Source organism: Schizosaccharomyces cryophilus (assembly GCF_000004155.1).
Source record: "Schizosaccharomyces cryophilus OY26 unplaced genomic scaffold supercont4.3, whole genome shotgun sequence".
In the NCBI taxonomy this organism is placed as follows: Eukaryota; Fungi; Ascomycota; class Schizosaccharomycetes; order Schizosaccharomycetales; family Schizosaccharomycetaceae; genus Schizosaccharomyces; species Schizosaccharomyces cryophilus.
The window spans coordinates 302,534-330,498 of NW_013185626.1; the positions used below are offsets into that span (position 1 = coordinate 302,534).

General features: G+C 38.5%; 11 protein-coding genes across 11 annotated transcripts; 9 read left to right on the top strand and 2 right to left on the bottom strand.

Moving 5' to 3' along the window:
* Positions 1-128: 128 nt before the first annotated feature.
* Positions 129-3,905, top strand: SPOG_00137 (bromodomain protein). Its single transcript, XM_013167644.1, has 2 exons — positions 129-911; positions 1,265-3,905. The coding sequence occupies exons 1-2, from the start codon at positions 889-891 to the stop codon at positions 3,441-3,443; spliced, it is 2,202 nt and encodes a 733-aa protein (XP_013023098.1). The 5' UTR covers positions 129-888; the 3' UTR covers positions 3,444-3,905.
* Positions 3,906-4,137: 232 nt separating this feature from the next.
* Positions 4,138-6,410, top strand: SPOG_00138 (U3 snoRNP-associated protein Utp5). Its single transcript, XM_013167645.1, has one exon. It carries the CDS (start codon positions 4,179-4,181, stop codon positions 6,192-6,194), a length of 2,016 nt encoding a protein of 671 aa, XP_013023099.1. The 5' UTR covers positions 4,138-4,178; the 3' UTR covers positions 6,195-6,410.
* An 84-nt stretch (positions 6,411-6,494) lies between these two features.
* Positions 6,495-7,748, top strand: SPOG_00139 (uncharacterized protein). The gene has a single exon (XM_013167646.1). The coding sequence runs from the start codon at positions 6,599-6,601 to the stop codon at positions 7,349-7,351; it is 753 nt and encodes a 250-aa protein (XP_013023100.1). The 5' UTR covers positions 6,495-6,598; the 3' UTR covers positions 7,352-7,748.
* A 206-nt stretch (positions 7,749-7,954) lies between these two features.
* On the top strand, positions 7,955-11,499 carry SPOG_00140 (AAA family ATPase ELf1). The gene has a single exon (XM_013167647.1). It carries the CDS (start codon positions 8,022-8,024, stop codon positions 11,193-11,195), a length of 3,174 nt encoding a protein of 1,057 aa, XP_013023101.1. The 5' UTR covers positions 7,955-8,021; the 3' UTR covers positions 11,196-11,499.
* A 17-nt stretch (positions 11,500-11,516) lies between these two features.
* On the top strand, positions 11,517-13,412 carry SPOG_00141 (arginine-tRNA protein transferase). Its single transcript, XM_013167648.1, has 8 exons — positions 11,517-11,624; positions 11,673-11,806; positions 11,865-11,896; positions 11,941-12,006; positions 12,077-12,597; positions 12,648-12,718; positions 12,765-13,034; positions 13,077-13,412. The coding sequence occupies exons 2-8, from the start codon at positions 11,687-11,689 to the stop codon at positions 13,179-13,181; spliced, it is 1,185 nt and encodes a 394-aa protein (XP_013023102.1). The 5' UTR covers positions 11,517-11,624; positions 11,673-11,686; the 3' UTR covers positions 13,182-13,412.
* Positions 13,413-13,436: 24 nt separating this feature from the next.
* Positions 13,437-16,906, top strand: SPOG_00142 (CMGC/RCK/MAK protein kinase Pit1). The gene has a single exon (XM_013167649.1). It carries the CDS (start codon positions 14,173-14,175, stop codon positions 16,117-16,119), a length of 1,947 nt encoding a protein of 648 aa, XP_013023103.1. The 5' UTR covers positions 13,437-14,172; the 3' UTR covers positions 16,120-16,906.
* Positions 16,832-18,653, top strand: SPOG_00143 (alpha-1,6- mannanase). Its single transcript, XM_013167650.1, has one exon. The coding sequence runs from the start codon at positions 17,114-17,116 to the stop codon at positions 18,449-18,451; it is 1,338 nt and encodes a 445-aa protein (XP_013023104.1). The 5' UTR covers positions 16,832-17,113; the 3' UTR covers positions 18,452-18,653.
* On the bottom strand, positions 18,622-20,986 carry SPOG_00144 (uncharacterized protein). Its single transcript, XM_013167651.1, has 7 exons — positions 20,477-20,986; positions 20,339-20,437; positions 20,222-20,296; positions 20,092-20,175; positions 19,986-20,048; positions 18,937-19,941; positions 18,622-18,899 (listed from the first exon to the last, which is right to left on the bottom strand). Exons 1-7 carry the CDS (start codon positions 20,912-20,914, stop codon positions 18,669-18,671), a joined length of 1,995 nt encoding a protein of 664 aa, XP_013023105.1. The 5' UTR covers positions 20,915-20,986; the 3' UTR covers positions 18,622-18,668.
* A 706-nt stretch (positions 20,987-21,692) lies between these two features.
* Positions 21,693-24,116, bottom strand: SPOG_00145 (transcription factor; the record flags this gene model as incomplete). The annotated part of the gene is made up of 2 exons (XM_013167652.1): positions 21,693-23,843; positions 23,919-24,116. The coding sequence occupies 2 exons, from the start codon at positions 24,114-24,116 to the stop codon at positions 21,693-21,695; spliced, it is 2,349 nt and encodes a 782-aa protein (XP_013023106.1).
* Positions 24,117-24,377: 261 nt separating this feature from the next.
* SPOG_00146 (RecA family ATPase Rhp55) lies at positions 24,378-26,332 on the top strand. Its single transcript, XM_013167653.1, has 2 exons — positions 24,378-24,725; positions 24,813-26,332. Exons 1-2 carry the CDS (start codon positions 24,710-24,712, stop codon positions 25,847-25,849), a joined length of 1,053 nt encoding a protein of 350 aa, XP_013023107.1. The 5' UTR covers positions 24,378-24,709; the 3' UTR covers positions 25,850-26,332.
* SPOG_00147 (protein kinase inhibitor) lies at positions 26,262-27,930 on the top strand. The gene has a single exon (XM_013167654.1). It carries the CDS (start codon positions 26,430-26,432, stop codon positions 27,558-27,560), a length of 1,131 nt encoding a protein of 376 aa, XP_013023108.1. The 5' UTR covers positions 26,262-26,429; the 3' UTR covers positions 27,561-27,930.
* The last annotated feature ends 35 nt before the right edge of the window (positions 27,931-27,965 follow it).

Below are 27,965 nucleotides of genomic sequence, written 5' to 3' on the forward strand. Positions count from 1 at the left end.
GAAGAGAAGTCGCTTTCGATCATGTTCGATAAAGTTCGATTCACGCTTTGGCCTTCTTTTCCAAGAGTAAGGTTGCATGGAGACGCGTTCGTCGTGTCGTGGAGCGTCTTTTATTTTTTTTTTTTTTTTTTTTTTTTTTTTTGTTTTGGACTTGAAAGGCCACCGACAGAGATTCCAAGAACTCCTACTTCTGTTTGATTTGTCTTTGCCTTTCTCCTTATGATTTTATCAACTGTAGGCAAGTAGGTGTAACTTTGGCTTATTGCGCGTACCTGCATATATTTTAACAAAGCCACGTAGACATGAATGAAGACGCGTAGAACGCGCTTCCGAGTAGAAGCTTATAATGGGGTTATTCGTAAAACAATAATGATCGCTTCACGTCAAATCATGCATGCGACCGGAAGCGCTCAATCAAGATTGAAATTCATACTTGGTGAACTGCTGTAAAGATACGTGAATGGTATGGTGGCCGTTTTTAGCTACGCGGTTTGTTTACAACAAATAAACTGCAGTGTGTATGACATAGTGTCAACGCTGATTGGCCCTTCATCTAACGAATAAAAGTTCCTTGTAATCGATCTTCCGCCTCTATTCTAATCTCCATCGAAACCCTAACCCTGATTAGGTCCGGGACTTATACCTACATGTTCCCTCCTTCCCTCAACAAACAACAATTATTTTACTTATTTATCGATTCTTCCAATACTGAAACCTTATTTCTCACTATTGCAAATAGTGAATTGAAGGTTGTCGGATAGTATCTGAGGAATTTAATCGAAGTTAGAAGGCCTGCTGTATTAATGCGGGTACTGCAGATCGTGAATATTTAATATTTCTGTGAACTATATTATTTTTTAAAGTGGCTGTGAGAACAGTGAACTATACATGACCAGTGAGAATATTATATCGTAAGTAGGTTTTGTTGTTGCGCAAGGGATTTCCATATGGGAGAGATTAGCGAGAAGTTTCTTTTCTTACGCTTTTAAACGTTACACTCGATAAGTGAATATAATTTTAGGAGGAATAAAAGGTTATATGCTTCCGAGTACAAAGTAGACAACAAAAATAACATTTGGATGGTGAAAGATTTTGGTTCCCTTTGGTTTACAACTTTGCGAAGATATTGACCACGAATACTTTAAAATTTCTGTTCTCTTTGTCTCAGTTTATTTCGATGTCTAGTTTGTTCACTATCTCGACTCTTCTCTCGCAGTCTTCATTCCAGCGCAGTTTATTGTTCTCAATTACTAACATTCAGCAGTGTGAAATCCTCGCAGGGTAAAGTTAATATTTCAAACGACTCTGGTAAATATACTTTGGGTTCAATGAACGTCTCTAATATCGATATTACTGTGACGCACCCTTATTCTGCCGAAACCGCCTCTATAAGCAAAAGTGGATTGGGTAAAAGAAACGACTCGACATTTACACCTAGATCACCAGAGCCTTCCATGAATGGGGAAGGTAAGAAAACTTCGTATTTCCCCTTAAATGAGAATGAAGATGGAACGCTAGATTTGTTTGGTGATAATGAACTCGAGGAAGAAAATTTACAATATCAGGAGAACGACTATTCTTCTCAATACTTGCATCCTACACCGCCGTATACGAACTATGACGATGAGTCTCCGTCTTCACCGTCTCAAGCGTCCGAAGGAGCTAGTAAAAAGCACATACTAGAAAGCAATACTTCTACCAAATTGGACTCTAATGAAGCTCCTAACAAGCGCCAACGCTATGACGGAACGGACGTTGAGCATGAACAACCTCATTCTGTAAATGCTATCAACTCCGTTCAACCTGAACGAAAACCTTCACCTATAGAAATGCAATTAAAATCAGAGCTTTCTGTAGTCCCTCCTTCCTCTAAAGTTTCAAATGTCGCTGGCGGCGCCGCTCAAGTTATCTCAGATCTACCGGATAGCGCAGTTGAGGAAAAAGAATTTCTGTCTTCGAAAGAGTATCCCCCAATGACAAAAGAGCAACACAAGTACATTCATGCCATGCTTCGTCAACTTCGTCGTGGTCGCGATTCAATTCCTTTCCGTGCTCCGGTCGATTCAGTAAAGCAAAACATTCCTGATTATCCTTCAATAGTTAAGCACCCAATGGATTTAGGCACCATTCAAAAAAAATTTTCAAGTGGTCGTTATGCCAGTGCTGAGAACTTTATTGACGATATGAGCTTGATGTTTGACAATTGCTTTCTATATAATGGTACAGAATCTCCAGTAGGTGTGATGGGAAAAAATTTACAGGCTACATTTGAACGACAATTAAAGCAATTGCCTTCCCCGTATGTTACTAGCTCCTCTAGACCTGGACGACGTCCTCGTAATACGACTACAGCTAGTAGGCCCACGAGTCGGACGCGACGACAGTCTGCTTTATCATCAGGTCGAGAGACGATGTATGATCTAAAACCTCATCGCAGAAAAGATGCAGCTGAGATGAAATTCTGTCAGTCTGTTTTGAAGGAGTTGCTGAAAAAGCAGCATGAATCCTATGCTTATCCTTTTTACAAGCCAGTTAATCCTATAGCCTGTGGCTGTCCCGATTATTATAAAGTCATCAAGCATCCCATGGATCTTTGTACGATGCAGAATAAATTGAACCACAATGAGTATGCATCTCTTAAAGCTTTCGAAGCTGATATGTTGCTTATGTTCAAGAACTGCTATAAATTTAATCCTCCTGGCACGCCAGTACATATTATGGGAAAAAAGCTTGAGTCCGTGTTTCAGAAATTGTGGGCCGAGCAGCCTGATTTTGATTCTGAAGCCTATCCTTCACTTTCATCTGTGAATGCTGACTACTATTATGGGGACAACGATGTGTTCGATAGCGCGGATGAGTTCTTAGATGATGGAGAAGAATTTGAGGCTGTCAATCGACAGATATATAGACTTCAGAGCACTTTACGTGCGATGAAAACGAGAGCTCGTTCCTCTTCAGTTTCTCGTTCTCGAAGTTTGAGTATTGATAACTTTCCACCAATTACCTATGAAATGCAGAATGAATTAGCTGAACAATGCAATTACCTAACAGCTGACCAACTGACGCATGTTGCGGAAATTCTACGTTCAGCCCTTCCTCATCTTCGAAAAACAGACGAAATAGAAATTGATGTTTCGTCGATGCCTCCTGATGTATTCTTTAAAGTTTACTACTATGTATGCAAAGGGGATGAAACAGCTGCCGATCATATTCTAATGTCTCCTCAACCTCAGAAGGAGAGAAAGGGTCGTGCTTTGTCTGAACATGAACAGGCAGAGAAGATTCGCCAGCTTCGTGCTCAACTTGATCGCTTTGCTGGAATAGCTAGTCAAAACAAAGGATTGAGTGATTCTACAGCTGCTTATCAGTCAAAGGCGTTTGCTACGGATGAATCGTCGTCTGAAGATGATGGCGAAAGCAGCGAAAGCAGTGATTCAGCGTGAGCTAATGCGGTAGGAGCTTTTTTCTTTAATTTTCAAGGTTTCGGTTTATTATCTCATTATTATAATTCGTGTTATTCTTAATTTTTCAGGTTTCTTGCGCTGTACATATGTGTTTTGCTTATGTTGAATTTCTTCCTTTTAATACTTTCACATTCTTTATTGTTGAACATTTTTCACTCGCATGATCTTCTACGTAACGGTTACTTCGTGATTTCTAAATTGAAATCTAGTTCCAATTTGTTATGATTCTTTTGATATAATGTTGTTTTTGGTGAACTGTCTTAATCAGTCTGTCGGTTTTCTCTGTATTTCATTTTAATTTACTTTTTTTCTGCGATTTTAAAGCACAGTTTTGTTCTATCTATACTGAAAACCGCAGTTTTGATTTACAATGTCTCATCTCTTGTACACTAGTTAGCGTTTATATTTGATACGTTTAATAAAACTATTTTTAAAAAGATAAATTACGAGTAAACAACGTGCGAATTTAGAGCTTCTACGTAAGAAAGATTTTATAGAAGAATGTAAGTACTAGCCGCTGCTGCTATACAATGAATAATTGAAAAAACATGCCGAGTACCTTTTTTCTTTTGATTTAAGCTTTTTATTTGTGTGTCACTGCACATGATAAAATTTTAACGATGCGTTATTTCGTGCGCTATCCTAAGTGGGTTAGCTTAACATTTGTCAAACAGCAAACCGCTTCACCAGGATCCTGACAGCAATCAATCCCAAATGGCAGCTAGGAGTCGGCCCAAATCGACATTCCGGACGGTACGGGATAACGGAATAAACCTTGGGGCTTTTCAAGAGTCTTCTAAGCTTTATGCTAGTATAACAGATGCTTTAGATTCTCAGCGTCTGCGTATTTTCGATTCGCAAGAGGGATCGCTCAAGACCGAATATGCTTTAGAAGGGAATCAGCGGGTCAGTAGTATCTGCTGGGATCAAGCTGTTGAATATGATGTTGAACCTATAGATGGTTCTATAGGTGGCTCTGGTCATGTCGTACTCCTTGGTACAGAACAAGGAGAGATTATAGTATACTCAGAGGCTTTGGGCACAGTTACAAAAACATATGGTTTTGGCCAATTGGGTAAAATCACCAAAGTTGCTCTTCTGAGCTCATTTGCATTTGCCATTGACAGTTTTGGAAAGTTGGTTCAATTTAATGTTAATAATGGTTCTGCTATTCAAATTATGAAGATTACTACTCCTTCTCGTGAATTTTCCGGTGTATATCCTTCCCCTTGCATTCCAAATTTTGCTATCGTCACCTCGCACAGCGCGCATTTGTTGGCACTTCCGGATTCGAATCCTGTCGATACTTTAACAACTCATACAACGCTTGTTCAGTCTGTTGTTTACTCTTCAGCCTCAACGCCGTCGCAAAATTTCGTCCTTTTTGCGACAGCTGCTGAACAAGACCGATTTGTCAATCTTTTCAGCAAGCAAGTTTCCGATAAGAAGCTCACTGATGCACCTTCCAAAAATATTGGAGCACTTGTTTGTGAAAATGATGTACAAGGACTAGCAAGTTGCGAGAAAATCGAAGAAGCCACTGGGAAAAAGGGTAGTATTTTAGCAGCGCTGTCAGTAGACGGTACTATTGAAATATTTGATAATCCATGGGAGTCGAAACTTTCATCTGGATCAGGAGGACTAGCCTCTCTATCCCGTAAGCGTAAACAATTAACAAGTCATTCTAATCTCAGAATCCGCTTCTCTCGTTCTCGTGGCGGAGTTCCTATTACACTCGAGTCCATTAGTTTCGTCAATGCAGATACTATTGTGGTAGCATGGAAAGAGGCTACTCGCACCATTTTTGAGAGCGTCCCTTGGAAAATTCTGTCTTCTCAGGCTACGGATGGACTATTAGAAGTAGTTCGTCCCAAATCCCGGGATGTCAATAAAGTAGGAAAACCCGTCGTCACTTATGATGAAGCAAATGCCACCGTTACATCAGGTGTAATGCAAAAACATGCTGCTGGTATTCCTGATATTCCCACTGAGGAAGAAGCGCAGGCAGAAGAGCAGGAACCTAGTCTTGCTGAACGATTGCAGACACTTGCCAAGTTAGACCAACAAGCTCAGGCTACTCCTACACAGGTATCTGCTTCTTCTTCTTTAGCAACTGTGTTAGCTCAGGCTTTGCGAACAAACGATCAAGCTCTTCTTGAGTCATGCTTTAATAATCAAAGTTTGGAAGTAATTGAAAACACTGTTCGCCGTTTAGACTCTACATTGGCTCCTGCCTTGTTGGATAAAGTAGCTGATCGGTTAGCTCGTCGCCCGTTAAGAGCAGATACATTTTTGACTTGGATTCGTTGTACTTTAATTTTCCACGGTGGTCATCTTAGCTTAATCCGTGATCTGAAAGATCAGCTTGCTACTCTTCGTTCAGTGTTGGAAACAAGAGCTTCCAAATACACAAGCATGCTTGCGTTGCAAGGAAGATTGGATATGGTGTTTTCTCAGATTGCTTTACGAAAAGCTGGTGGCTCAAAGGATAATGCTGAGAACGAAGAGCCCATTACTGTATATTATGACGGTTTTGAGGAATACGAGGACATGGAAGAAGATGAAGATGAAGACGAGGAGGACATGGATTCTGAAGAGGATGATATTTCAGAAGATTTATCTGAAGATGAAGACCATGTAACAAATGATCAGGCGCCTTCGGACGAAGATTACGATCAAGAATTACACGAGGAGGACGTTCAGCATGATAGTTCAGATGAAGAAAACTAACTCGGTGGTTTTCTTTGATTTTAAAATGTGATTTTCTTATTAAATCATGGGTGAGTTTTTTATATTGGTTTTGGATTGCGTTACTTAATCTATATATATATGTGTGTGTGTGTCGATAGGTGAACATAAAAACTTTTTCAGGTAGAAAAAAATAAAGGTTTGGTTTTAGTGCGTTAAACTTTGGCAGAAGTAATATAACTAAAAGAATTGTATTCACGGTTTGTATTTGACTATAACTGTTTAAATCGATCTGAAAACTATAAAGAAAATTATATTTTCACAAAAGGATACATTGCTTATCTTGGTGTTGAGCAAAGTATGCTTCGATCACCACTACGACTTACTACTACAGTAAAATCAATTCTCTATATACCTGCACAGTAGAATATTAATGAAAACTGCCAATGACTTCAAATGTAGATGGAAAACTGGAAATCATAGTTCGGTTTGCTTCTGCTATGCCTGATCTCTCATTAGAAGTTCAAAATGCAGGAGAAACAACAATCCGGGAACTTTTCAAGATTATTCGAAGTCGAACACCGGAATGTAAGGACAAACACCTAAAACTGATATTTCAAGGTCGTCTTTTATCTCCTTCGTTCACAATAGAAAGAGCAGTAAGGGGGAACTGGCATTATGAACCCCATAGACAAGGTAACGAATCGCGAAAAGCATTTATTCATTGTATTGTCGGACCTCAGCTATCACCAAACGAATTGGCCCCAGAAGACCAAGAATTAAGTCAACTTCAGCGCTCCAGCGCTTCACAAGCGGAAGCGTCGGCATCACATCCTACAGAGATGCTGAGAGGTTTTGACCGACTTCGTGAAGCTGGATTTACAGAACCTGAAATTTCCAGTTTAAGGTCCCAATTTCACCAAGCCCGTGGTACGAATTTAGAGGCTCTTACAGAAGATGCAATACGCGAAGCTGAGGACGATTGGATAGATAACGGGGCACAAACTTCATCAGCAGATGAATTTGACATGTCTTACGAAACTCTTTTGGCTGGCGTGCTGGTCGGTTTTTTTGGTGGTGCTCTTGCATGCTATTTTCTTTGGCAGAGGACTATGTTTTCCCTGCGAATGCAGCTTTCAATCTTGGTAGGAATTATTTGCAATTTTGTTTACGGAGTTTTGCATTCTTATCGATGGTAAAAAATTAGAAGTATTGCTTACTGTAGCATCAAATTGATCGGTACTTTCTAATCTGAACTGAAGTACCTTTCTTATGTTTTCGCATTTAAGAAATTCCCGCCAATACTTGGACGTTTTATCTTATTTAAAAAATATCTGTCGGGTACTACGAATGATTCATTTGTCTACCACTTTTATGACTATGGATCGCTTTTTTTTTCTCTCTCTCCTTTTGTTGCTTAATTTAAACATGCAATTTAACAACACTGGATAAATATCATTAATGATCTTTCTATCCTCTGATTGCCAGGTTAACTTTATTACTGTTGTTTATGCACGTTGCACTCTATGGTTTATAATGACTATGATATGACTCTATTTGTTGAAATAAATCGGTTTTGTAATTCACATTTCACACTGTATAATACACCGAGTAGTTGTTTACCAAGCGTATATTACTGGGTTTTCTCAGGTGTTTTGTTTACAAAATAGTGATTGACAACATTCGTTCGTTAAAGCATAGTAGTGAACAACAGTGGCAAGTGACCTTAACAGCAATTTACGATACTTTTAGACACAAAAAATTTAAATACCATTTTATGCTTGTGAAATTTCATCCTTCAACAGCAACCTAGTCAACCATCAGATCTTGCGGAATTGCCATTTCGCAACGTTCAAATCTTTGGGAGACATGACATCCTCTGTGCTAATTCAAGGTCGTGAAGAAGACAATGTCCTCAAACTGCTTGAGGACTTGTTAAATGCCGAAACTTCTAAGGACTGTGCCAATATTGGCGAAAAAATAGGAGAAATTTTTAAAAAGGATGAACCACTAGTTGCTTTGAAAACAACTGGATTTTTGGATGGATTAGAGAAGGCTGGTCGTAATAAAAAATCAGGCTTCCACAGGGAGTCTGCAATGATCGGTTTTGCTTCTGTTATTCGGAAGATCGGTCGTCCTTGCGAGGTCGATTTCCTTCCTTATCTTCCAGTTATGCTAGATTTGTTCTCTGATAGAGGTGAAGTCGTTAGAGCTGCTGCTAAGATGGCTACTGATGCTTTGCTGAATGTTCTCCCCCCTGTTGCAGTTGAAACTCGTTTAATTCCCTCTTTAATTGACTATTTGGATAGCTCAGCCGTAAAGTGGCCAAGTAAGGTAGCTGCTCTTGAATTGCTGGGCTCGTTGGCAAAATCTTTCCGTGACGCTGTTGCAACAGCAATGGGCTCTTTGATTCCTTGCATTCGAGAACGCATGCATGATACCAAAGGCGAGGTTTCTCGAGCTGCTATCAAGTGCATGTTAGATCTTTGCACTGTTGTCGAAAATAATGACATTATTCCTCATATTCCCAAGTTGGTCGATTGCATGGCTCGTCCAGAGACCCTGGAAGATTGTATCAAAGAATTGAGTGCTACAACCTTTGTTGCTACTGTTGAATCCGTTGCTTTAGCAGTTTTGGTTCCCATCTTGAAACGTGCACTTGCTGAACGTTCTCAAATTATGTTGCGTATGACTGTTATTATCACTGACAACTTATGTAAGCTTGTTCCCGATCCTGCTGAGGCTTCGGACTTTCTCCCAGAGTTGATTCCAGAAGTCGAAAGGATCGCTCAAGGTGCTGCTATGCCTGAAGTCCGTGCTCTTGCGTCTCATGCCCTTACCACTTTAAACAAGGCTGCTGCTGCCCAAGCTGCAAAGGCCGCCAATGATGCTGAGAGACAAGCGCTTTCTGGCGTTCGTAACAGACTTCAACAATTCGTCACTGAACATGCGACATGTCCTCAGAACTTTAATATGGAGGAAATTTTGAGTTATGTTTGTGATGCCTATGTAGCCTTCTATAATCACAAGAATTTTAATAAGGAGACTTGGGTTAATGAGATGGGTGTCCCGTATCTGACTCCCTTCGTTGGTGAAACTGCTGCTTCCGATTGTGTTTCCAAAGCTTATGATGATCTTCACTCGTTTTACAAATTTATTAATGGTCCTGATATTTCAAACTTACATATTGAGGACGAAGAGTTAGTTAACACAGACTTCTCGCTAGCTTATGGTGGCCGTTTGCTTTTGAACCACACTAATTTACGCCTTTACAGAGGCCATCGTTATGGTGTTGTTGGTCATAACGGTTGTGGTAAATCTACATTACTGAAAGCAATCGCTGATTATAAGGTCGAAAATTTCCCTCCTCCTGAGCAAGTGAAGACTTGCTTTGTGGCTCATAGCTTACAGGGTGAAGATACCAGTATTGCTATTCTTGACTTTGTTGCTAACGACCCTTCCCTAGCTGCTATGAAAGTCACTCGAGAGGAAGCCGCAGCTGCGTTAAAGTCTGTTGGCTTCACAGAAGAAATGCAAAAGGATCCAGTTGCCTCTTTGTCCGGTGGATGGAAGATGAAATTAGAACTGGCTCGTGCCATGTTGCAGAAAGCTGATATTCTTTTGTTGGACGAACCTACTAACCATTTGGACGCTGCAAACATTGCTTGGGTGGAAGCTTATTTGAACGCTCAGACTCAAATTACTTGCCTTATGGTGTCTCACGACTCTTCCTTTTTGGATCACGTTTGTACAGACATTATTCATTATGAAGGTGTCAAGAATAATGCAAAGAAATTGGGTTATTATCCTGGCAATCTTTCTGCTTTCGTTGAGAAGAAGCCTGAGGCCAAATCTTATTATACTCTTTCAGCTACGAATGAAAAGTTCGTTTTCCCTCCCCCTGGTATTCTTGCTGGAGTACGTTCCAACACTAGAGTCATCCTAAAAATGACTAATGCAAGCTATACTTATCCTGGTTCTTCCAAGAAATCATTAGATGATGTTACTGTTGGTCTCTCTTTATCTTCCCGTGTTGCGATTCTCGGTCCAAATGGTGCTGGTAAATCTACTCTTATTAAAGTATTGATCGGTGAGGTTATTCCTCAAGAAGGCCGTGTTTTCAAGCATCCTAACCTTCGGGTTGGTTATGTAGCACAACATGCTTTCCATCATTTAGATCAACATTTAGAGAAAACACCCAGCCAGTATATTCAATGGAGATATGCTGGTGGTCAAGACCGTGAGGTCTTAGAAAAGGAGACTCGCAAACTAACAGATGAGGACCGTGCTCAACTTCAACGTGAAATTACTGTGGATGGTGAACGTCGTAGGGTAGAAGCTCTGATTGGTCGTCAAAAGTTCAAGAAATCTTTCCAATATGAAATTAAGTGGCTTGGGAAGCCTCATAAGTACAACAATTGGATTCCTCGTGAATTATTGCTTGAAAACGGGTTCCAAAAGTTTGTTCAAGCCTTCGATGATATGGAGTCATCTCGTGAAGGTCTTGGTTTTAGAGATCTTATCCCTGAAGAAATCCGTAAGCACTTTGAAGATGTTGGACTTCCTGGTGATATTGCTGATTACAGTCCTTTGAGCAGCTTATCTGGTGGGCAGAAAGTGAAGGTTGTTATAGCTGCTTGCTTGTGGAACAACCCCCAACTTTTAGTCTTGGATGAACCCACAAACTTCTTGGATAGAGATGCTCTTGGCGGTCTAGCAACTGCTATTCGTGATTGGGGTGGTGGTGTTGTTATGATTTCTCACAACGCTGAATTTGTCTCTGCACTTTGTCCTGAGCAATGGCATGTCGTCGCCGGAAAGGTCACAAACAAAGACAAGGCAGCTGTTGACAACGAGAAGTTTGAAGATTTATCCGAAAAGGATTTGAAGAAGATTGAATCCAAGACTACTAAGAAGAAGAAGCTCACTCGAAATGAAATGAAAGCCAAAGAACGTCGTGCTCGTGATAGAGAGCTCGCATGGTTGTCCTCACCTAAGGGTACTCCCAAGCCAAAGACTTTCTTCTCTGACGACGAAGAATAAATGATTTAGTGTACAGTAAATGTCTGTATGATCCGGTGCGTTTATGTACTTATTTTACTTCCTTCTTTTTTGGGTCCAGTAAAAGTTTGGTGGAACAGGTTAATAATTTATGCATCATTTAAAAATTGATGATTCCAAAAGAAATAATTGTTATATATGTGGGTTTGGTTTGGTGTTTAATAGATATTTTACTAGACAGTTATATCCGTTTTTAGGTTTCAATAATTTAGCTTTTTGATTTTTTGATTTTGAAAATTTATAAAGTATATATTAAGTCGATGAAATATGAAAATAAAAAACACGAAGTATGTAGTACACACTAAAAACTCGTATATCAACTCTAATAAGCGCATCACAACTCAAGAGTTAAGCAGTAGTAAATTCATACATACGTATTATAAGTTCACATTACCAAATGTCTTCAAAAAGGTAAATTTTATGTAATAAGACGAAATATAGAAAGCTAAAGAGATTCAGATAAAATTAGGTCAATGATGAATTTGAATAAGTTCATGTTTACTGGATATAATGTCAGCAGAGATTGCGGATATTGTCGAAGTGGAGAGCCTACTGAACACTTCGGACTTTTATCGAAGGAACTAAAATGCGAGGTATGTCTAGTTAAATTAATCTTAATGAAGCTTTTAGCTAACGTTTGCATACGGTCAGGCGTATCAAGACCTTGTTGACAGAGGCTGGAGGTAATACAAAAGAGTTTCATTTTCACTGTTACTGATAGTTATAGACGTTCAGGACATTATTTGTATAAGCCAAACTTGAGGACCTCTTGCTGTCCATTGTACACGATTCGGTATGTAAATGCAAGTACTACAGGGCAATGGCTTATGTAGGATATATGTATAAACATACTAACGGTGAAGATTGAATGCTGATGAGTTTCAAATTACTAAGGTGCAAAAAAAAACTATAAAAAAATGGGCCAAATTGGTAACTGGCAAACCACTGAATCAGAAGGCTACGAAGAATAGTATCGAATACCTTAAGAACGCATTTGAGCAAATTGAGGGATATGAAGATCAAACGCACTCATACACGGTCAAATTAGAATCGGCTGAGTACACCGATGAAAAATTTGAACTGTTCAAGAAATATCAAATAAGCGTCCATCATGAGTCCGAAGAGGAAGTAACGAAAAAAGGATTTGAAAGATTTCTATGCTCCTCTCCTCTTGTTACTAACAATAAATACGGATCTTTTCATCAACTGTATCGTATAAATGGTATTTTAGTTGCTGTTGGTGTACTCGATTTGTTACCTCATGCTGTATCAAGTGTTTACTTGTTTTATGATCCGGAGTACTCATCTTTCTCGCTTGGTCGACTAAGCGCTTGTCGTGAAATTCTTTTAGCAGCTGAAGAAAAATATCAATTCTATTATATGGGTATACTTGATATCGTATAAAGTGAGTTAGTTGAATTAACCGTTAATTAGGATATTACATTCACAAGTGTACGAAGATGCGATACAAAGGTGATTACAGTCCCAGTTATCTGCTTAATCCGGTAAGTAAAGGGTTGGAGTGTTACTTTTTACTTACAAAGCATTAAGGAAACAAACGATTGGCTATCAATAAAACATTTCACGCAGTTGTGGGAAAAGGGAGCATCAGATTATGTAACTTTTGAAAATGTTGATGAGAATAATGACGAGTTAAAATCCAAAAGAGTCGAGCCTTTACCAAAATTATCAGACATTGACGAAGAAGAGCCCCCCTCTGTTTATGAACGGAGCCTACCGGGAATTTTGGATGAAGACGCTGCCAAATCTCTCTTGCGCAAAAATTATATTACCATTGGAGACTCAACTTTACCACTGAATGTTAGTAATGAGATTAGTGTGATCTGTGCTAACGATTAAAAGGCTGTTTTAGGATTATTCCCAAGATTGGAGAACCTCTATATTGAAGCGAACGCGGCACTTGGAAGTAATGTCGGTAAGGATTATACTCTCGTCTTTTCACAATAATTTCTTTTCTATTGTGTATGTGTTTAGCATTTATCAGTCGCTACGTAAGAAACGCTGAATACTGGAAAGCTTTGAAATCGCCTAAATTGAGACGAGACAAACAACCTTTATACTGGTCTAGCTGTGGATGACTTTAAGAATACCGGATATTATGGGTTGCAAAACTACGAATGCAAGGACAATTCACAAAATAGTATAGAAAAAATAAAACAAAATATCTTTATTGTTAAGGTAATTACTTATTTCATGAGATGGTATCCTTTTATATGATATTAGTCTGAAGTATTGTCACTTTCACCGTCCTCTTGGTAGCTTCGCCTAACGACTATCCACCATTTTTCTTTCGTCTGGAACAACCGGACTTGTGGAAATAACAAGAGGTTTGAATTTTTGTTTTATTAATATACATATATATATATATATATATTTGGACTCTAAAATAGGGACTGATCTTGTCAAACGTTATAGATTACTTTGCAAGTCATAAACCAAAAGTTCGTCAGGAAAGCGTACATTTTCAAAATAGAGGCTTCTTCTGCTTAAAGTTGGATTACTTGTTTTTATATGAGAATACTATCTTTATAACTTCTGGTGAAGCATGGATTAAAAAGATCTAAACTTTGCATTGCACGTTTCCGCCTGTTGAAACGTCGTTGATAATTTATTGAGTTTTTGGTTTTTTGCTTGTTAATTTTATAATTGTTTGTATACCCTCTTTTGATTGAAAAGCTTGCGTTTTTGTTTACAAGTTTTTGATATCCTAAGCATCTTTTGGCCCTTATTTAGCATCTTTCTATCGCGCTGATTATATTTATATCTTTATTTTTTAAGTATTTATTAGCAAGTGTTTCGTCGGTAACTGCTGTTCCATCCGTTTTTTTATTTTTGATTTCCCTTTATTACTTTAATCTTTATATTCACATTTCGTCAGTTAAAAGATCACTTTCTTTTTTGTTAGAAGTTTGCTTCGGTTTCCTTTTATACAGATAATATGAAAAAATACTTGTGGAGAACACCGTCTATGGCAAATCATCATGGGCGGACGTCTAAGGAAGTTATGAAATGTAATACTGTCGATGATTTTTTTTCTATAATGCGCAAAGTGGGTGATGGAACTTTTGGTTCTGTACATTTGGCTACCCGTAAAGGTTCGACAAAGGTAGTAGCCATTAAATCCATGAAGAGAAAGCTATTGAAAATATCAGACGCTGCTCGGCTACGTGAAGTGCATTCTTTGCTTCATCTGTCAGAACATGAAAATATTGTTAATATTTTCGACCTTTATATTGATCGATCTTTTTGTTTACATATCGTAATGGAATACCTTGAATGCAATCTGTTTCAGTTGATTAATTCCCGACGAGACAAACCTTTTTCTTACAACACTGTTAGAGATATCATGAGCCAGATATTTAGAGGTTTAGGTCATATACACACGAACGGCTTCTTTCATCGAGACATGAAACCCGAGAATATTTTGGTATCACCAATAGAAAATTCTAGTTTCTACAAGGTGAAAATTGCAGACTTTGGTCTTGCTCGGGAAATTAATTCCAATCCACCCTACACGGAATATGTCTCTACTCGCTGGTATCGGGCCCCTGAGTTATTACTTCGGGATTCATATTATTCATATCCTGTTGACATATACGCTGCAGGTTGTATGGCTTTTGAAATTGCAACATTGCAGCCAATATTTCCTGGAATGGATGACATTGATCAGGTGTATAAAATATGTGAAATTTTAGGAAGCCCAGACGAGGAATCTCAAAATATGGGATTTGGAGGTGGCGGTGCTTGGAAGCAGGCAGAGAAGTTAACTAGAGAGCTGGGAATAAGTTTGCCCAAGTTAGTACCTTTGAATCTAAAAGAGTTATTTTCGCCGCCATGGAATGGGCCTTTTGCTTCCATGCTCACCCAACTTTTACAATGGAATCCAGAGTCGAGACCCACCGCTCAAAAATGTCTAGAGCTTGAATTTTTTAACTCAGAAGAAGAAAAGTTTGAAGAACCCAAAACGAATCAAGTTGGGAAAGCTGGTGATACTCAAGTTTCTGTATCGATGTATCCATTTCCGAATGCATTTACAAAAGTTACGTTACCTTATGTTGCGGATAAGGCTGATACTACGTCTTCTAAGCTATTGCAAAAGTTCCACAAAGGGTTTACCGGCTTTAAGCGTACGTTTCAAAAGTCAAGTAAGCAGAAGAAGCCCTCCAAGAAGACAGCTCAGACGATTTCCACACCAATGGATCGTCCGCCTTCTCCTTTTTTTCCTATACTTCCTCAAATTCGGCCATCAACGCCTTTGAACTTGAAATTGAGAAACTACTTGCTTTCAACTGCGGAATATAATGTAGCAAGTAAGAGTATGCCTATGTTTATGGAAACCTCGCAATCTGAAGTTTCGAGCCAGTCAAACGACAAAGAGAACAAACAAATCGGAAACTCAACAAATCCTAGTCCTCGAAGTAATTTCGAGCCAGTTATCCCGAGAAAGTCGTTACCATCGTATTCTGAGCCAGAAACTACTTCTCCTACAACCTTGAACGACAAGAGTACCACCTTTCATTCAAACAAATTCAGTGGATATTCTACATGCAGCTCAAGATCTACAGAACAAACGTATTCAATTTTGTTGGATTCTGCTGATTGGGAACAAACTGCACTTTGGAAGAAAAGTAGCTTAAAGGGTGATTCCGATGCCCAAGTAACGAAGCGACCTTTAAAGAACTTGAATAGCGATATTGACGATGATGATCGTGACGACAGTGGTAAAGCCCCGAATATGGATTTAAGAAAGTCGTCGATTTTGTCTTCAAATATCCTTGAACAGGATTTCCCGGATTTTGGTGTTACATCGCTTGCAGATACATTGGGTGTTCCTGGGTTGAATTCAAGAACCGACTCTCATGTGACATCTCAAACAATATCCTAATTGCATGATGGATAGATAATTTTTGGACCTTTCTTTGCTTATTTTTTTTGTCATTCTTTTATTGTGTAGACTACGTTGTTTACACGCATTCTATTTTTCTATCTTCTTGACTTTCTTTTGTTTCCTTCTTCTATTCAAAAGTCTAACAGTGCTTGCTGTTGACTCACCATAGGCAACCCTCTCACATGAAATCGGTTTTCTTTTTAACATAGGCTGCCTTAATTATTTATATCTAAATACCCTTATTACTTCACATTCTTCTTTCATTGACTGGGGGAAATTTAAGATGTCGCTTATATTCCTAACCCCGGAAATGAACAATAATCTCTTTATCATTATCCCTCCTCGATAACGAATCAATTCCTTCTTTCTATAATAAAATTGACCTTTGCTTTTGAACCGACTTAGAAAAACGGAAAAATAATACTCGTACCGTAACGAAAAATCTACCATATGACCTTGAAAGTTGCCAGAATGAATGTTTACATGATTTACAAAATTGTGTCCCTCATTGGAATTTTCGCCGAACCTTAAATGGATAAACTACTAATAGTGATTTCATCTGAGTCAATTATGCTCTCATTGATATCGTTTATTTCTGCCACGACGTCATTGAGTTTGAAATTTCGTCAGTCATTTCTTGCACTTTATATAGACGGGGAATCACCATCTTGTCCACAACTTAATTATAATCATAGTCATTAAGGTTTATTATAGTGAGTATCAGATTTGTTGGCTGTTTCTATCAATTCAGTTGTTTTAAAGTTCCATTGTTTCTCGTTTGCGATTTCCTAAAGGCAAATCTACGATCGGTAAAAATCATTTCGTGATTGTCGACTCCTTGTGCTTTACTTTGGTTTTACTTAATTTCGTTTCTCCTGTTGCTTTCTCTTTTCATACCGCTTGGTGAAGACTGTAAAACAGATCCTCCAATTATCTTTTGTCTATTTACTTACTTACGTATACACTCGCTTAATTTTTGCTTTGCTTCAGAATGACTGGCGATAACAAATACTTGGACGGTGGGTTGTCCACCCTTCAGAAATGCTTCAAAGCCTTCTTTGACAAGCATTCGGACAAAATGGGTAGCTCTGATAATGTCTCCGGAACTTATAATGACAGTGGTAGCTACATTTACCTTGTTTGGTCGGTTGCTGTTTATGCCGAGGCTATGGCAGATACCTTAAAGTTTACAAACAAGTTTGAAAAAAAGTTTGAAAACGTATTTCAATGTTTAAAGAGGTACTGGTCTCCAGAGTACAATGCTTGTTGTGCTAGTTACTATTTTCAAGGAAACAATGATGTTTATTTTGACGATAACGCTCAAGTAGCCATTGCTCTGGCTACCGCTGGATACTATACTTCTAATAGCTCTCGGAAAAAGCAGTACTTAGACAGAGCCGAAGCAATTATTTCTTTTCTTATCAATCGTGGATGGAATCAACAGAAAGGCGGTGTAGCTTGGCATGTGAACTCTGGAAGTCCTCCTGGAGGTAACTTGAATGCTTGTTCCACTGCCATGTCAGCCCTGGCTGCTTTGCGACTTGCTTTCGCTGTGGATGACAATAAGAAGAAACAACAGCTCGTATCGTTTGCTTGGAATTGTGTTGAGTGGATTCATAATAATTTGGTTGACAACTCTCATCTCGTTTGCGATGGTCTAAGTATGAAGGACGGCAAATGGACCCTTGACTCTGTAAAGTTTACTTACAATACCGGCGCTACTTTGGCTAGTATGTCTTTGCTTCTCGGATTTGAGGATATTATTAAGGGGCTTCCCAATATTGGCAAAATACATTCTTACATGGAAAACATGGCCGAAGCTGCTCTTAACACGAAAAGTGCTATGTACGATCAATCCTGCAAGACCGATTTCAAAACTTGGAAAGATAATACCTTTTTCGCTCAGCATCTGGCTGAGGGATTAATGACTTTTTCTTTTGCTATGCCCACTTCTTCTTACGCAAAGCCTGCTCAGCAAATGGTCTTTGATCAAGCAGAGTTTATAATGAAGTACATCCGCGATCCCAAGGACGGTCTCTATTTCCGTGATTTGAATCTCTATAAAATCAGTCAAGATTTAACGAATACCTTTAACAAAATTTTTCATGCTAACCAGAATTTTCAGCCAGATAAAGATGAACGCATCCAAGGTGATGGTCCAGTTGAAAAACAACCACTCTGCAAATCATTGATTGGAAGCTCAGGTGCCGCTCGGATGCTATTTCCCGCTGCTGAAATAAAAATTCGTAGCGAAAATCCTCAAAAGGGTCCTATTTTAGGAAGACGACCCTCGGGCGGCAAAGATGACAAAAGTTGTTTTATATGCTAAGTTCCTTACTTTCCCTTCGCATTCTCCACTTTTTAAATACCTCTCTACCCACTACCTAATTATGGAGATTTTATGAACGGCATTTTATCACCCAAGACGGTTCCTTGTTCAATGAAGAAAAATATACTATAAACTTCTTTACAGAGTTATTTAAGCAATAAAATATTATTTTCCTCTATCATATATAAAGATAACCTTCTGCAAGCTTTATTTGGTTTTATAAGTAAGTTGCATGGCGACTTCGATTGGGTTTGAAATATGAACGTCTATTGTCTGTTCCCCTTTGAAAGTGATGATTTCTTGACTCTGCGTTTGGGTTGTTCATTTTCATGCCATGACCGTGCGAATTATTGTTCACCGAACTTAAACCTGGACGACCTAAAAATATTTCTTTTAAAACTTCGGAATCATTGAAACCCTTTGACATAATGGATGCTTCGTCCATATCCTATAATGTTAGCATGCAGTCTACTGCTCTCTCATACCCGGTAACATTGAGCTGCCTGAGTTGCTGCTATTTGCATAGCCGAACCCTTTTTAATGTGATGTCCAACGCCGCGGACAACACCATCACAATGAACTTCAGAAATCCAGATAACCTTGTTCGTTTCCCTAATCGTAATATGTATATATAGAAGTGATATAGAGCGTGGCGTGCTTTCCTTACAACTGACCGTAGAAGCTGGTAAGCCAGACAAAGGCCCTCTTGAGTCCAGCGGTTCAATTCTCCTGTTTGTAAGCTTTCGATAACGGGTTTCAACTATTTGCCAAGTTCTTTCATCTTCTCTGAATGATGAAACAGTAGTTAAATAACGCAGTATATATGGCTCAACTTTGCTAGTGCTTCGAAAACTAGTGGGTGTATCAGAACCGGAACTATAAGAACTTGCAGGACTTAGAGAATTTTCCCCAATGTCGTTCTGTAATTTATAAAATCTTCTCCTTTTTTCCGCTAATATTTTATTTTTGTTTGCGATGCGCTCTTCGTTTTCAGTTCTTTCGCGTCCAAGTTTCGCTAATTGATGACAATGATCAATTAAACTGTTGCAAATACTGCTTAGTTTATGCGCACTCGAAGATGATTTTTCCGTGATTTCATCAAGCATAACATCTGTTGAATCCAACAACTGGTTAATTTGATGGTGCTTTGCACATATTGAATCTCCTTGAGACTTCAATTGATATAAAACTAGATTGATTTCATTAGGTCGTAACTTCGCTGGGAGAAGATTTTCATTAGAATTTTCATCATTGCTTTGAGTCGAAATCGACGCATGTTTGTCAGTTAAATTTAAGTTCGTTAAGCGTTCTTTGATTTTTATGTAGGACATGTAGATTTTACTGTCATAGTCATTATATTTCAGGTTTTGTTTCAAAAGATTGAGCCTTTCCCTTTTCAATTGGTTTTGAAGTTTAAGCAAAAGCCTTGTACCGATATCATCACCTAAACAGAGCGAACATATGTCTCTTAGATGAAGGCATGTTTCCTCCTAAATGAGTATGTTAATCGAATACTCAAAAATAATGGACTTACATGTTGAGACACTAAACCCAGTTTTTCCTTTTCTAGGATAGCCGCGTTTCTTTTTTTCTTTGCCTGTGAGCTATTAGTATTATCCTGTTAATTCAAAAATACAAACCAAAGTTAACTCTAGTTCTTTGAGATGGGTTTCCTCGTTCTCTTTCTCGGAAATTAGGTCTTGATGCTGAAGCCTAAGGGTTTGCTAAGATGAGTTGGTCAAAATGAAAAATCCTTTAAACTTTACTTACTAACTCCCTTTGAAACTTCCGTATTCGTTCCTCTGACACTTCATTAAGACTTAACCTTTCTTTTTCCAGCGAATGCTGTACATTGTAAGCAAGATAGTCTCTCATTCTATTCCTTACAAAATTATCTTTCAATTGCCTGTAAAGTCCATTTTTCTGATAAGCGTGATTTCCTGTGATTTTAGCAGGCGCATTACTAAATGAAGAGTCGAGTTGATCCTAAAGTGGATTAGCTTGATATTGATGCTTCCCACTTACGACTGGAGTGTTTTTTGGATCTAACTGGAATTTCGACATCTCTTTTGCTGTTAATGAAGGTACGCCCATGGAAGTCATGTTATTTCCCAATAAAGCATTAATAGCAGTGTTATTTATAGTTGTATCGTTTCCTCTGGAAGTTTGATTCCTCCATTGCTCAAAGCAATCCCAAAGTCGCTTCTGTTGCTCTAATAAAGCATTAAGCATAAGCTTGCTTTCCTTGGATGTGCCAGAGTCATCCGGTTTATTCGCAGCTAGCTGTTCTTTGGAGTCTGAACTTCCTCTTTTGAATCGTTTACTCGAGTTTTCGTCTCCACTTATCCTATCTGAAGCATTGATGTGCTTTCGATTTGGCGTCAAATGCTCATTGTCGAGTACAGTACCAAGTCCTGGGATATTCTGAAAATCCTCAGACCAAGGCCATTTCTTAAAAGACATCTCATAAAATTCTAATCCTTGAATAAGACAAATGAATTGATTAGCTTATTTGCATTCAAATGGGAGTTGTGCTAAAGGCTTGTTAGTTTGTTTACATACTGCCCAACATAAACAATACCTTTAACAAATTTTAACGAGAGCGCTTAAAAGTTACTTAATATTATAGGCGTTAGTATTATCTGTCATAGTAGAAATCTTACACCGTATAATAATGTATTTTTAATGGAATAAACAATTCTAGCTGCCTCTAGGTTGAAATTGGCTGTACTATGTGTATAGATGCTAGTAATGTCCAGGAATTTATCTGGTGAACTAAATAGAATGCAAGAGAAACGATCTCATTTAGCCATACCAGTTGTATCTCCAGCCTATAAAGGCTTTGACTGTAGATTAACGAATGTATATATCCTTGTTTTTCAAATCAATTAATCGACTTGTCAATTGATAATTCATTGCATACGTGCTTTCGTTTTTTATTGTTTATATACATCATGTTAGGCCACAATTCCTTATGCTGTAGCAATCATACTAATGCAATTGACATACGGAATATTTTTGAGGTGACAGTTCTGTGCAGTAATAAATATACAAGGCTCCATTCCTATCGTTACAGTTATAAGCGGTTTAATTAAATCAATCCATCCAAGTATTTTAATCCTTATTTTTTTTAAGCATCTATGGCTTATATATATATTACCGAAAATGAATGAGAATAGATATTACAATATAAAAAAACATTAATCAAAACACATCACAACCAAAATAAAAAGAACGAGAATTAAGGACAGACATAATCCAACCAAGAAGGATGCATATTTCCCAGCCAGCTACCCTCAATATCCATTCCTTGATCGGCATTGGCCCAGCTTAACAATGAAGAGTCATTGGCGAGATCAGGCGTAGTTTTGTTCGCATCCCATGCAGCCCCAACTTTTTGAATATATTCATCCAAGTCATTAGCATCCAATGAAAAAGAATTATCATCGGGAAGAGAAAACCAACTCATGTCTGAGGGCATGGGAGTCGGCCCAGGGGTCAAAGACGCACTGGAACGACCTGTTGATACACTGGGTGTATAATTACCAACAAAATTCGCTTGGTTGGCTTTATTGTTTTTAGAAGCAACTTCGGCTATCCAGCGTTGCCAAGCCATAAATCCTGATTGACTAGAATTATTATTTCCTGCTGAGCGTATGCCTTTCAAGTGCGTGTCGAATAAACGTATAATTCTAGCACAATTCTTTGCTGGATCATTGCCCTCTGCCATGTAATCGAGAGCTGCGTATGCGTATTCCATAGCAATGTCGTCTTCTTGGCAAGGCTCAGTTACACAATGTAATAAAACAACGAGAGCACTCGAAAACGTATAATTATAATCAAAAAAGGAATAGCAAGATAGCTGAGAATGCTGTTGAAGTAAATGTACAAGAGAAATTAAATGTCGAGCTGCAAGAATGCAATCCTCGTTGATACGATTCACTCTGGGTGAGTTCTTTGCATTTTTCATTTTATGCAACAATACAGGACGAGACATAATAATTATTGCTTGATCATACGTCATGTGAAGATGAACGTTAGCACGGAATAAAGGGTCTTTTGGATCCAAATTTTCAAGGATCTGGAAAGAAGGTAAAGATTGCTTCCAATCGTTTAGATCGGCTCGTAAAGATTCAATAATAGTTATCGGATTCTTTTTGTAATTTACAGTTCCATATAGCTGTTCCATAGTCTTTCCCATGATTTGAGCAATTTTTGACATGGATATAATATTATGAACGTTTGAAGCCGAACCTTCAATTTCGAGCTCTGGGACAACAGTAGGTAAAGCAGCATCACATTCGCTATCCGCAATTGAAAGAGGCCTCCCAGTGGCAATGCTTATTAAACGGTCCATTGTATATACAGACCACCATAAACGATTGCGGAGTTCTTTTGTTTTAGGGTCGATATCGGGATTTTCACAACTACGATGTAAACCGTTGGCGACGGCAGCGGTAAGAGCAAGACCAAAATAAGTATAGGAGCTCTTTTGAGAAAGTGTTGACTGAAGGTATAAGCCCATTAATAAAGAAACCTGCACAAGGCTAGGTTTACATTGCAGGATAACTTGAGGAAGCAAAAGGCGAGCAGTATCAAAAAACTGTTTTCCAGGATTGTCGAGTAAGGTGCTTGCAGATTGGACCTCAAGGTGAGCGAATTGACTTCCCAAAGCAAAGATCATCATGACTAAACAAAGAAAACCAGGATCAACTGAAGGATTTTGATAATTCATAATGATATTCAGTCGGTAGCGTAAAAGTGTTTCATGATAGAAGAAGAAGTTTGCTTGAACATGGCGATAAAATGTTTTTATTAGGAAATCAGCAACTTCAGAGGGAGGTAAAAGATTTAGGCCTTGATTAACTGCACTTACATCATGCTCATTAGGAGAATAAACAGGGTGCGAATGTGAATAAGTGCTCAAGTCAGAAAAGGAGGGATCAGCGAGTATTTCGCTTTGAACAGAATCAACAAAAGCTTCACCAGCCGAAGCACCAATGTAACGAGACTCTCCGTTTTCTACTTTTATTTTTCCAATGAGTCTCATAATCTCGTCGACATTCTGATCGTTAGAATCACCGTTTGATGCAGTGTTGTCATATTCTTCTTGATAATGATTGGTGTTGTTATCATTCCGTTGTCGACTTTCTGGATACAAGATAGGTTCCGTATTGTATTGTAGGTTATTGATATCAGGCGTGGCGGCAGGGGGATGCAAAAAATCATAATGGATGGAGAAAGGAGATGTCGCAGTAACGTTTGAGAAAATTTCATTTGGAAGGACCGGATCTGGTCGTTTACTAAGAGAAGTGGACAAATCCACTAATGAGTCCGTTGAATACTGGGAGATCTTTGTGCCACAAAGCCGCTCTATTATGTATTCAAGACACTGATACCTCTTCGAAAGGTTCATAAAATATTCTCGTTTCATTTCGGCGCCTCTTTCCTCCCGCATTGGATATACACATTGCAAGTCGTTTAAAGCGCATGCTTTGCAAGGGTTGCCGCCTTCACAACGAATTTTTTTCGTTTTACAGTTTAAACAGGCTACTCCAATACGACGTCTTCGTTCATTCGGCACGCGCCGACGGCGATTATGTTCTTCATTTTTTATTGCCTCAAAGAATGCAGTTGTAGTTTTAGGTGAAAAGGCATTGTTCATTTTTCCTTTTAGAAATAGTATTCGTAATAACCTTTAGTTTACAAAAATCATACCAAACGTTATTAAATATGGTATTTTATACTGGGTTGAGGGAGAATGGATTGGTCTTGGTAGTGATTCACTACACCGGGCGTAGGTGTAGTACAGAATGTAGATAACAATAACAAAAATATCTAAAATATAAAATTCATTTGTTTGAAAAATTGAAAATTGAAAAATGTTGAATTCAAGCCATAGTCGTAGGGTGGAAAAAATGTATATGCGTCTTTGCATAGAAACTCAAGTAGGAAAAGTCTCACAAAGCAGGAATAAAAGACGAAGGATGTTGTTACACTTTTTCAAACATTCTTGCGATGGAAAAACAAAGCAAGTCGGGTTAAATTAGTGTTGAATGGATACGAGCTCATCTCACCTAAACAGCACGTCGCGTAACGATTTCTTCAGCAAAAATACAGCTTTGAAAGAACTGTTTTATTGGTTTAAATTAAAAGGTTCACGAATTTTGTACAATCAACTCTTCACGTAGTGATCTTGTCGCGTAGTCTCTTTTCTACCAAGTATCCTTTTTCATCGATTGCTTTGTTTTCCTATGAATGATATCTAGTCAACGTACGTGAACTGTGGAAAAAAGTTTGTGAACGCTTTTCTATTCATTTACGTTCTCTTCTTTAAAATAAAATGCTAATGTAAGATCAGACCGTCTAAGTACGCAACCAGCGATTCGCGCGTACGAAGCATTTTCCGCGCCCGGTTTTAGCTTTAATTCGAAGTTTCTAAATGAAGCATTTGGTGGCACCGGATTGAAGCGAGGATTTGTTTCTGAAATTTGCGGTGCTCCCGGAATGGGTAAGACGAGCCTTTCTTTAGCTCTCACAGCAAATGCACTGCTTTCAGGAACCAGAGTCCTTTGGATAGAAACGTGTCATCCGATCCCTCTATCTAGGTTAAGGGCTTTGTTACAAAGTCAAGTCCCATCATCTCAGGAGGAAGATAATTTAAGTAGCACGTTGGACGAATACTTGCAGCTCTTAGATGTTTATTATGCGCCTTATTTGGCAAATTTACTGGTATATTTGAAAAGTTTTGACGATGATTCGAATCTGGATGATGTCGGTTTAATCATTATTGATAACTTGTCTATGCCAATTCAATTGGCCTTTCCTACGTGTCCAGATGACTATGCATATTTGAGGCAACGCCGAAACACCAGCTCACGTAAAACCTCGATGGATTCCTTAGGAAAAGAAAATATGAATTCCGGCATCGAAAAAGAAGTTGCTTCCAAAGAGCTGGATGAGCCTTTTCCCAATTCTCAAACGAATCTAAACAAACGAAAACGTGTTGTTGGAGAAATCAGTTCTATTTTGAGTAGAATTGCAGCTACATATCAAATAGCTATACTTGTTACTACTCAAATGACCTCGAAAGTGGTGACTGGAATGGGTGCAAAGCTTATCCCGTTTCTTAGCAACAATTGGCTTGACAAGGTCTCTTCGCGCTTAGTTTTGTATTGCCGGCATCCTACGGAAAATGATAAGTTCGTTGACAATTCTGAATCGAATCTCAGTTATCAATCACTACGTTACGCTTACATGGCAAAACAACTGCCAGGCATCTCCATCGACTCTGAACTTGTATTTCAAGTTACAGAAAATGGGTTAATGGATTGTCGGAGCTTACCAATAAACAGCTCACAGCGCAGAAAACGTAGCTTGATGGAGACAGACTTATGATGATTAAATGTCTTCACAATGCGCAGTAATGTTAATCCAGCCTTTACGCTGTTATAATATTTTAAAATGTTATATTATATTAAATTCTGACTCATGATATGTTTTGATCTTGACAAAACCTGTCGAAATGTTCTAATCATTGTTTACACAGCTCTGATTTCATCATCTTGTAATATCTTTATACAGGAAAAATCACGGATTGTCATGTTTATGAAATAATGAATAAAGGATTTGTAACTAGAAGCTGGAAGATAATGAATTAAGGCGAATTATTAGTTCTCATTGCCAGTGATTAAAGCACGAACTGACTCACCGAAAGATGACAGCACATTTTCGAAATTAATTAAGTGTTGAAATTATGACGTCTGGGAAGCCTTTAAGTAATTAAAAGATCCCAAGGATCACCCAAAAGCCAACCGGCCATCGTCTATTTTCATCTTCTTTTCAAAAGAACGCGGTTGTTGACTATAAAAGAAGTCAGTGTTTCACTAGAACGAAGTGAACTTTATTTAACTTTCAACATTGCAAGTGAGCATTTCATTTGAATCGGTTAGCGCTTAAGTGATCAATCATTTTTAAGATGAACTCCTCTCGCTCTTACTCGATTCATACTCTTCGAGCTCCACCTACGTCTCATCGCCGTCAGGAAGTTCCCCGCTCCACGACGAAGAGAAATTTCAAAATCCCACGCATGGGTACACAAGTACGCACCAATCATGTAGGAATGTTTACTCCTGAAATGGCTAAGCGTCTTGCTGCTCTCGTTAAGATGGAGAAAGGCATGCTTAGGACTTACGAGGTCCTTGCTGATGAGCGCAAAGCTTGTGCCAACCAATTGTCCTATTGGGGTGAGGACTGTGATGATGATATTAGCGATATAAGTGATAAGATCGGTGTTCTCCTTTACCAAATTGGCGAACAAGAAGATCATATGATTGACAAGCACGATCAATATCGTGTTTCTTTGAAGACTATTCGTAATATTGAAGCGAATGTTCAACCTGCGCGTCAGAGGAAAGAAAAGCTTCTGAATGCTATCTATGAGATGAGACAACGCGAACCCGACTCTCCCAAACTCATTTCAATGGAACAAGAATTGGTTCGTGAAGAGGCTGCTTGCTTGGTTGCCGATGCTCAGCTTACAAACATCACTCGCGAAAACTTTAAGCTTGCTATGAACATCAACATTAGTACTCTTCTTGAACATTCCGAAAAGATTGCTGTTCTATGTGGCTATGCTAAGAAGATACTTGACCTCCTTGATGACACCCCAATTACGCCTGGTGAACCTCGTCCTATATATGATGGATACGACATCACCAAAGATTATGTTTTAGAAGCTGAGAAAGAGGTTTCTAACTGGCAGTCTCCTTTTGTTCCTTCTGAACCTTTGACCGACATTGATGGACTTCCAATCCAGAGCCATTACCAGCCAGAATACCAAAGAAACTACACTCGATACAACGAAGGTGCAGATCGTGGAAATCGTCAGCAGAACAATGAACCTGGTTATGTGACTGGTACAACTCATACTTACACTGGAAGAAGCTATGAGCGTCCACAGGGTGAAGAATTTCAGCCTAATGTTCTTCAAGACACCCAATATGTTGATAACTTCGAAGTAGGCGAAGAGGACGATCTTGATGTTGAATCCCAACCTGGACATGAGCAAGGTTCTTATCCTCCTCAGTCTCATGCCGTCGCAGCGTAAACTGAAGCTAGACGTCATGATGGCATTGAAACAGCTTTTAGCGTTTTACGATTCTAACGCTCTGTATTGGTTAAGTTATATATCTTTGGTTAAGTCATTGCATCCTTTTTTATCGTCTATCTATTTCATTGGATTTTACAGTTTTAATAACGTGTTCACATTAATTCTCCAATTTAACTTGCGTTTCTTTCTTTAGTTATTCATTGGTATCGATGATCCAGGAATTTTTTTTTGTTTTTTCTTCTTAATAATGATAAATAGTAATAATAACTCAAATGTTGGAAGTGTATATATACATTATGAACGGTTTATTGAATTTTTTAGTTACCAACCTTAGTGAATTAGATGCTGTTTTTGTGAATAATATAGCTAATAAAAATAAGGTATGATTCGTGTATTCATAAT

Excerpts from the sequence above, each read along its gene's own strand:
- SPOG_00137 (XM_013167644.1), top strand. The coding sequence starts at position 889 with ATGACCAGTGAGAATATTATATC. Across the intron at positions 912-1,264 it reads ACCAGTGAGAATATTATATC|TGTGAAATCCTCGCAGGGTA; the intron begins GTAAGTAGGTTT and ends AACATTCAGCAG.
- SPOG_00139 (XM_013167646.1), top strand. The coding sequence starts at position 6,599 with ATGACTTCAAATGTAGATGGAAAACTGGAAATCATAGTTCGGTTTGCT.
- SPOG_00138 (XM_013167645.1), top strand. The coding sequence starts at position 4,179 with ATGGCAGCTAGGAGTCGGCCCAAATCGACATTCCGGACGGTACGGGAT.
- SPOG_00142 (XM_013167649.1), top strand. The coding sequence starts at position 14,173 with ATGAAAAAATACTTGTGGAGAACACCGTCTATGGCAAATCATCATGGG.
- SPOG_00141 (XM_013167648.1), top strand. The coding sequence starts at position 11,687 with ATGATGAATTTGAATAAGTTCATGTTTACTGGATATAATGTCAGCAGA. Across the intron at positions 12,598-12,647 it reads ATATCAATTCTATTATATGG|GATATTACATTCACAAGTGT; the intron begins GTATACTTGATA and ends ACCGTTAATTAG. Across the intron at positions 13,035-13,076 it reads ACTCAACTTTACCACTGAAT|GCTGTTTTAGGATTATTCCC; the intron begins GTTAGTAATGAG and ends AACGATTAAAAG.
- SPOG_00147 (XM_013167654.1), top strand. The coding sequence starts at position 26,430 with ATGAACTCCTCTCGCTCTTACTCGATTCATACTCTTCGAGCTCCACCT.
- SPOG_00144 (XM_013167651.1), bottom strand. The coding sequence starts at position 20,914 with ATGTCTTTTAAGAAATGGCCTTGGTCTGAGGATTTTCAGAATATCCCA. Across the intron at positions 20,438-20,476 it reads ATCCAAAAAACACTCCAGTC|GATCAACTCGACTCTTCATT; the intron begins GTAAGTGGGAAG and ends AATCCACTTTAG. Across the intron at positions 18,900-18,936 it reads AGGCAGCTCAATGTTACCGG|GATATGGACGAAGCATCCAT; the intron begins GTATGAGAGAGC and ends CTAACATTATAG.
- SPOG_00140 (XM_013167647.1), top strand. The coding sequence starts at position 8,022 with ATGACATCCTCTGTGCTAATTCAAGGTCGTGAAGAAGACAATGTCCTC.
- SPOG_00143 (XM_013167650.1), top strand. The coding sequence starts at position 17,114 with ATGACTGGCGATAACAAATACTTGGACGGTGGGTTGTCCACCCTTCAG.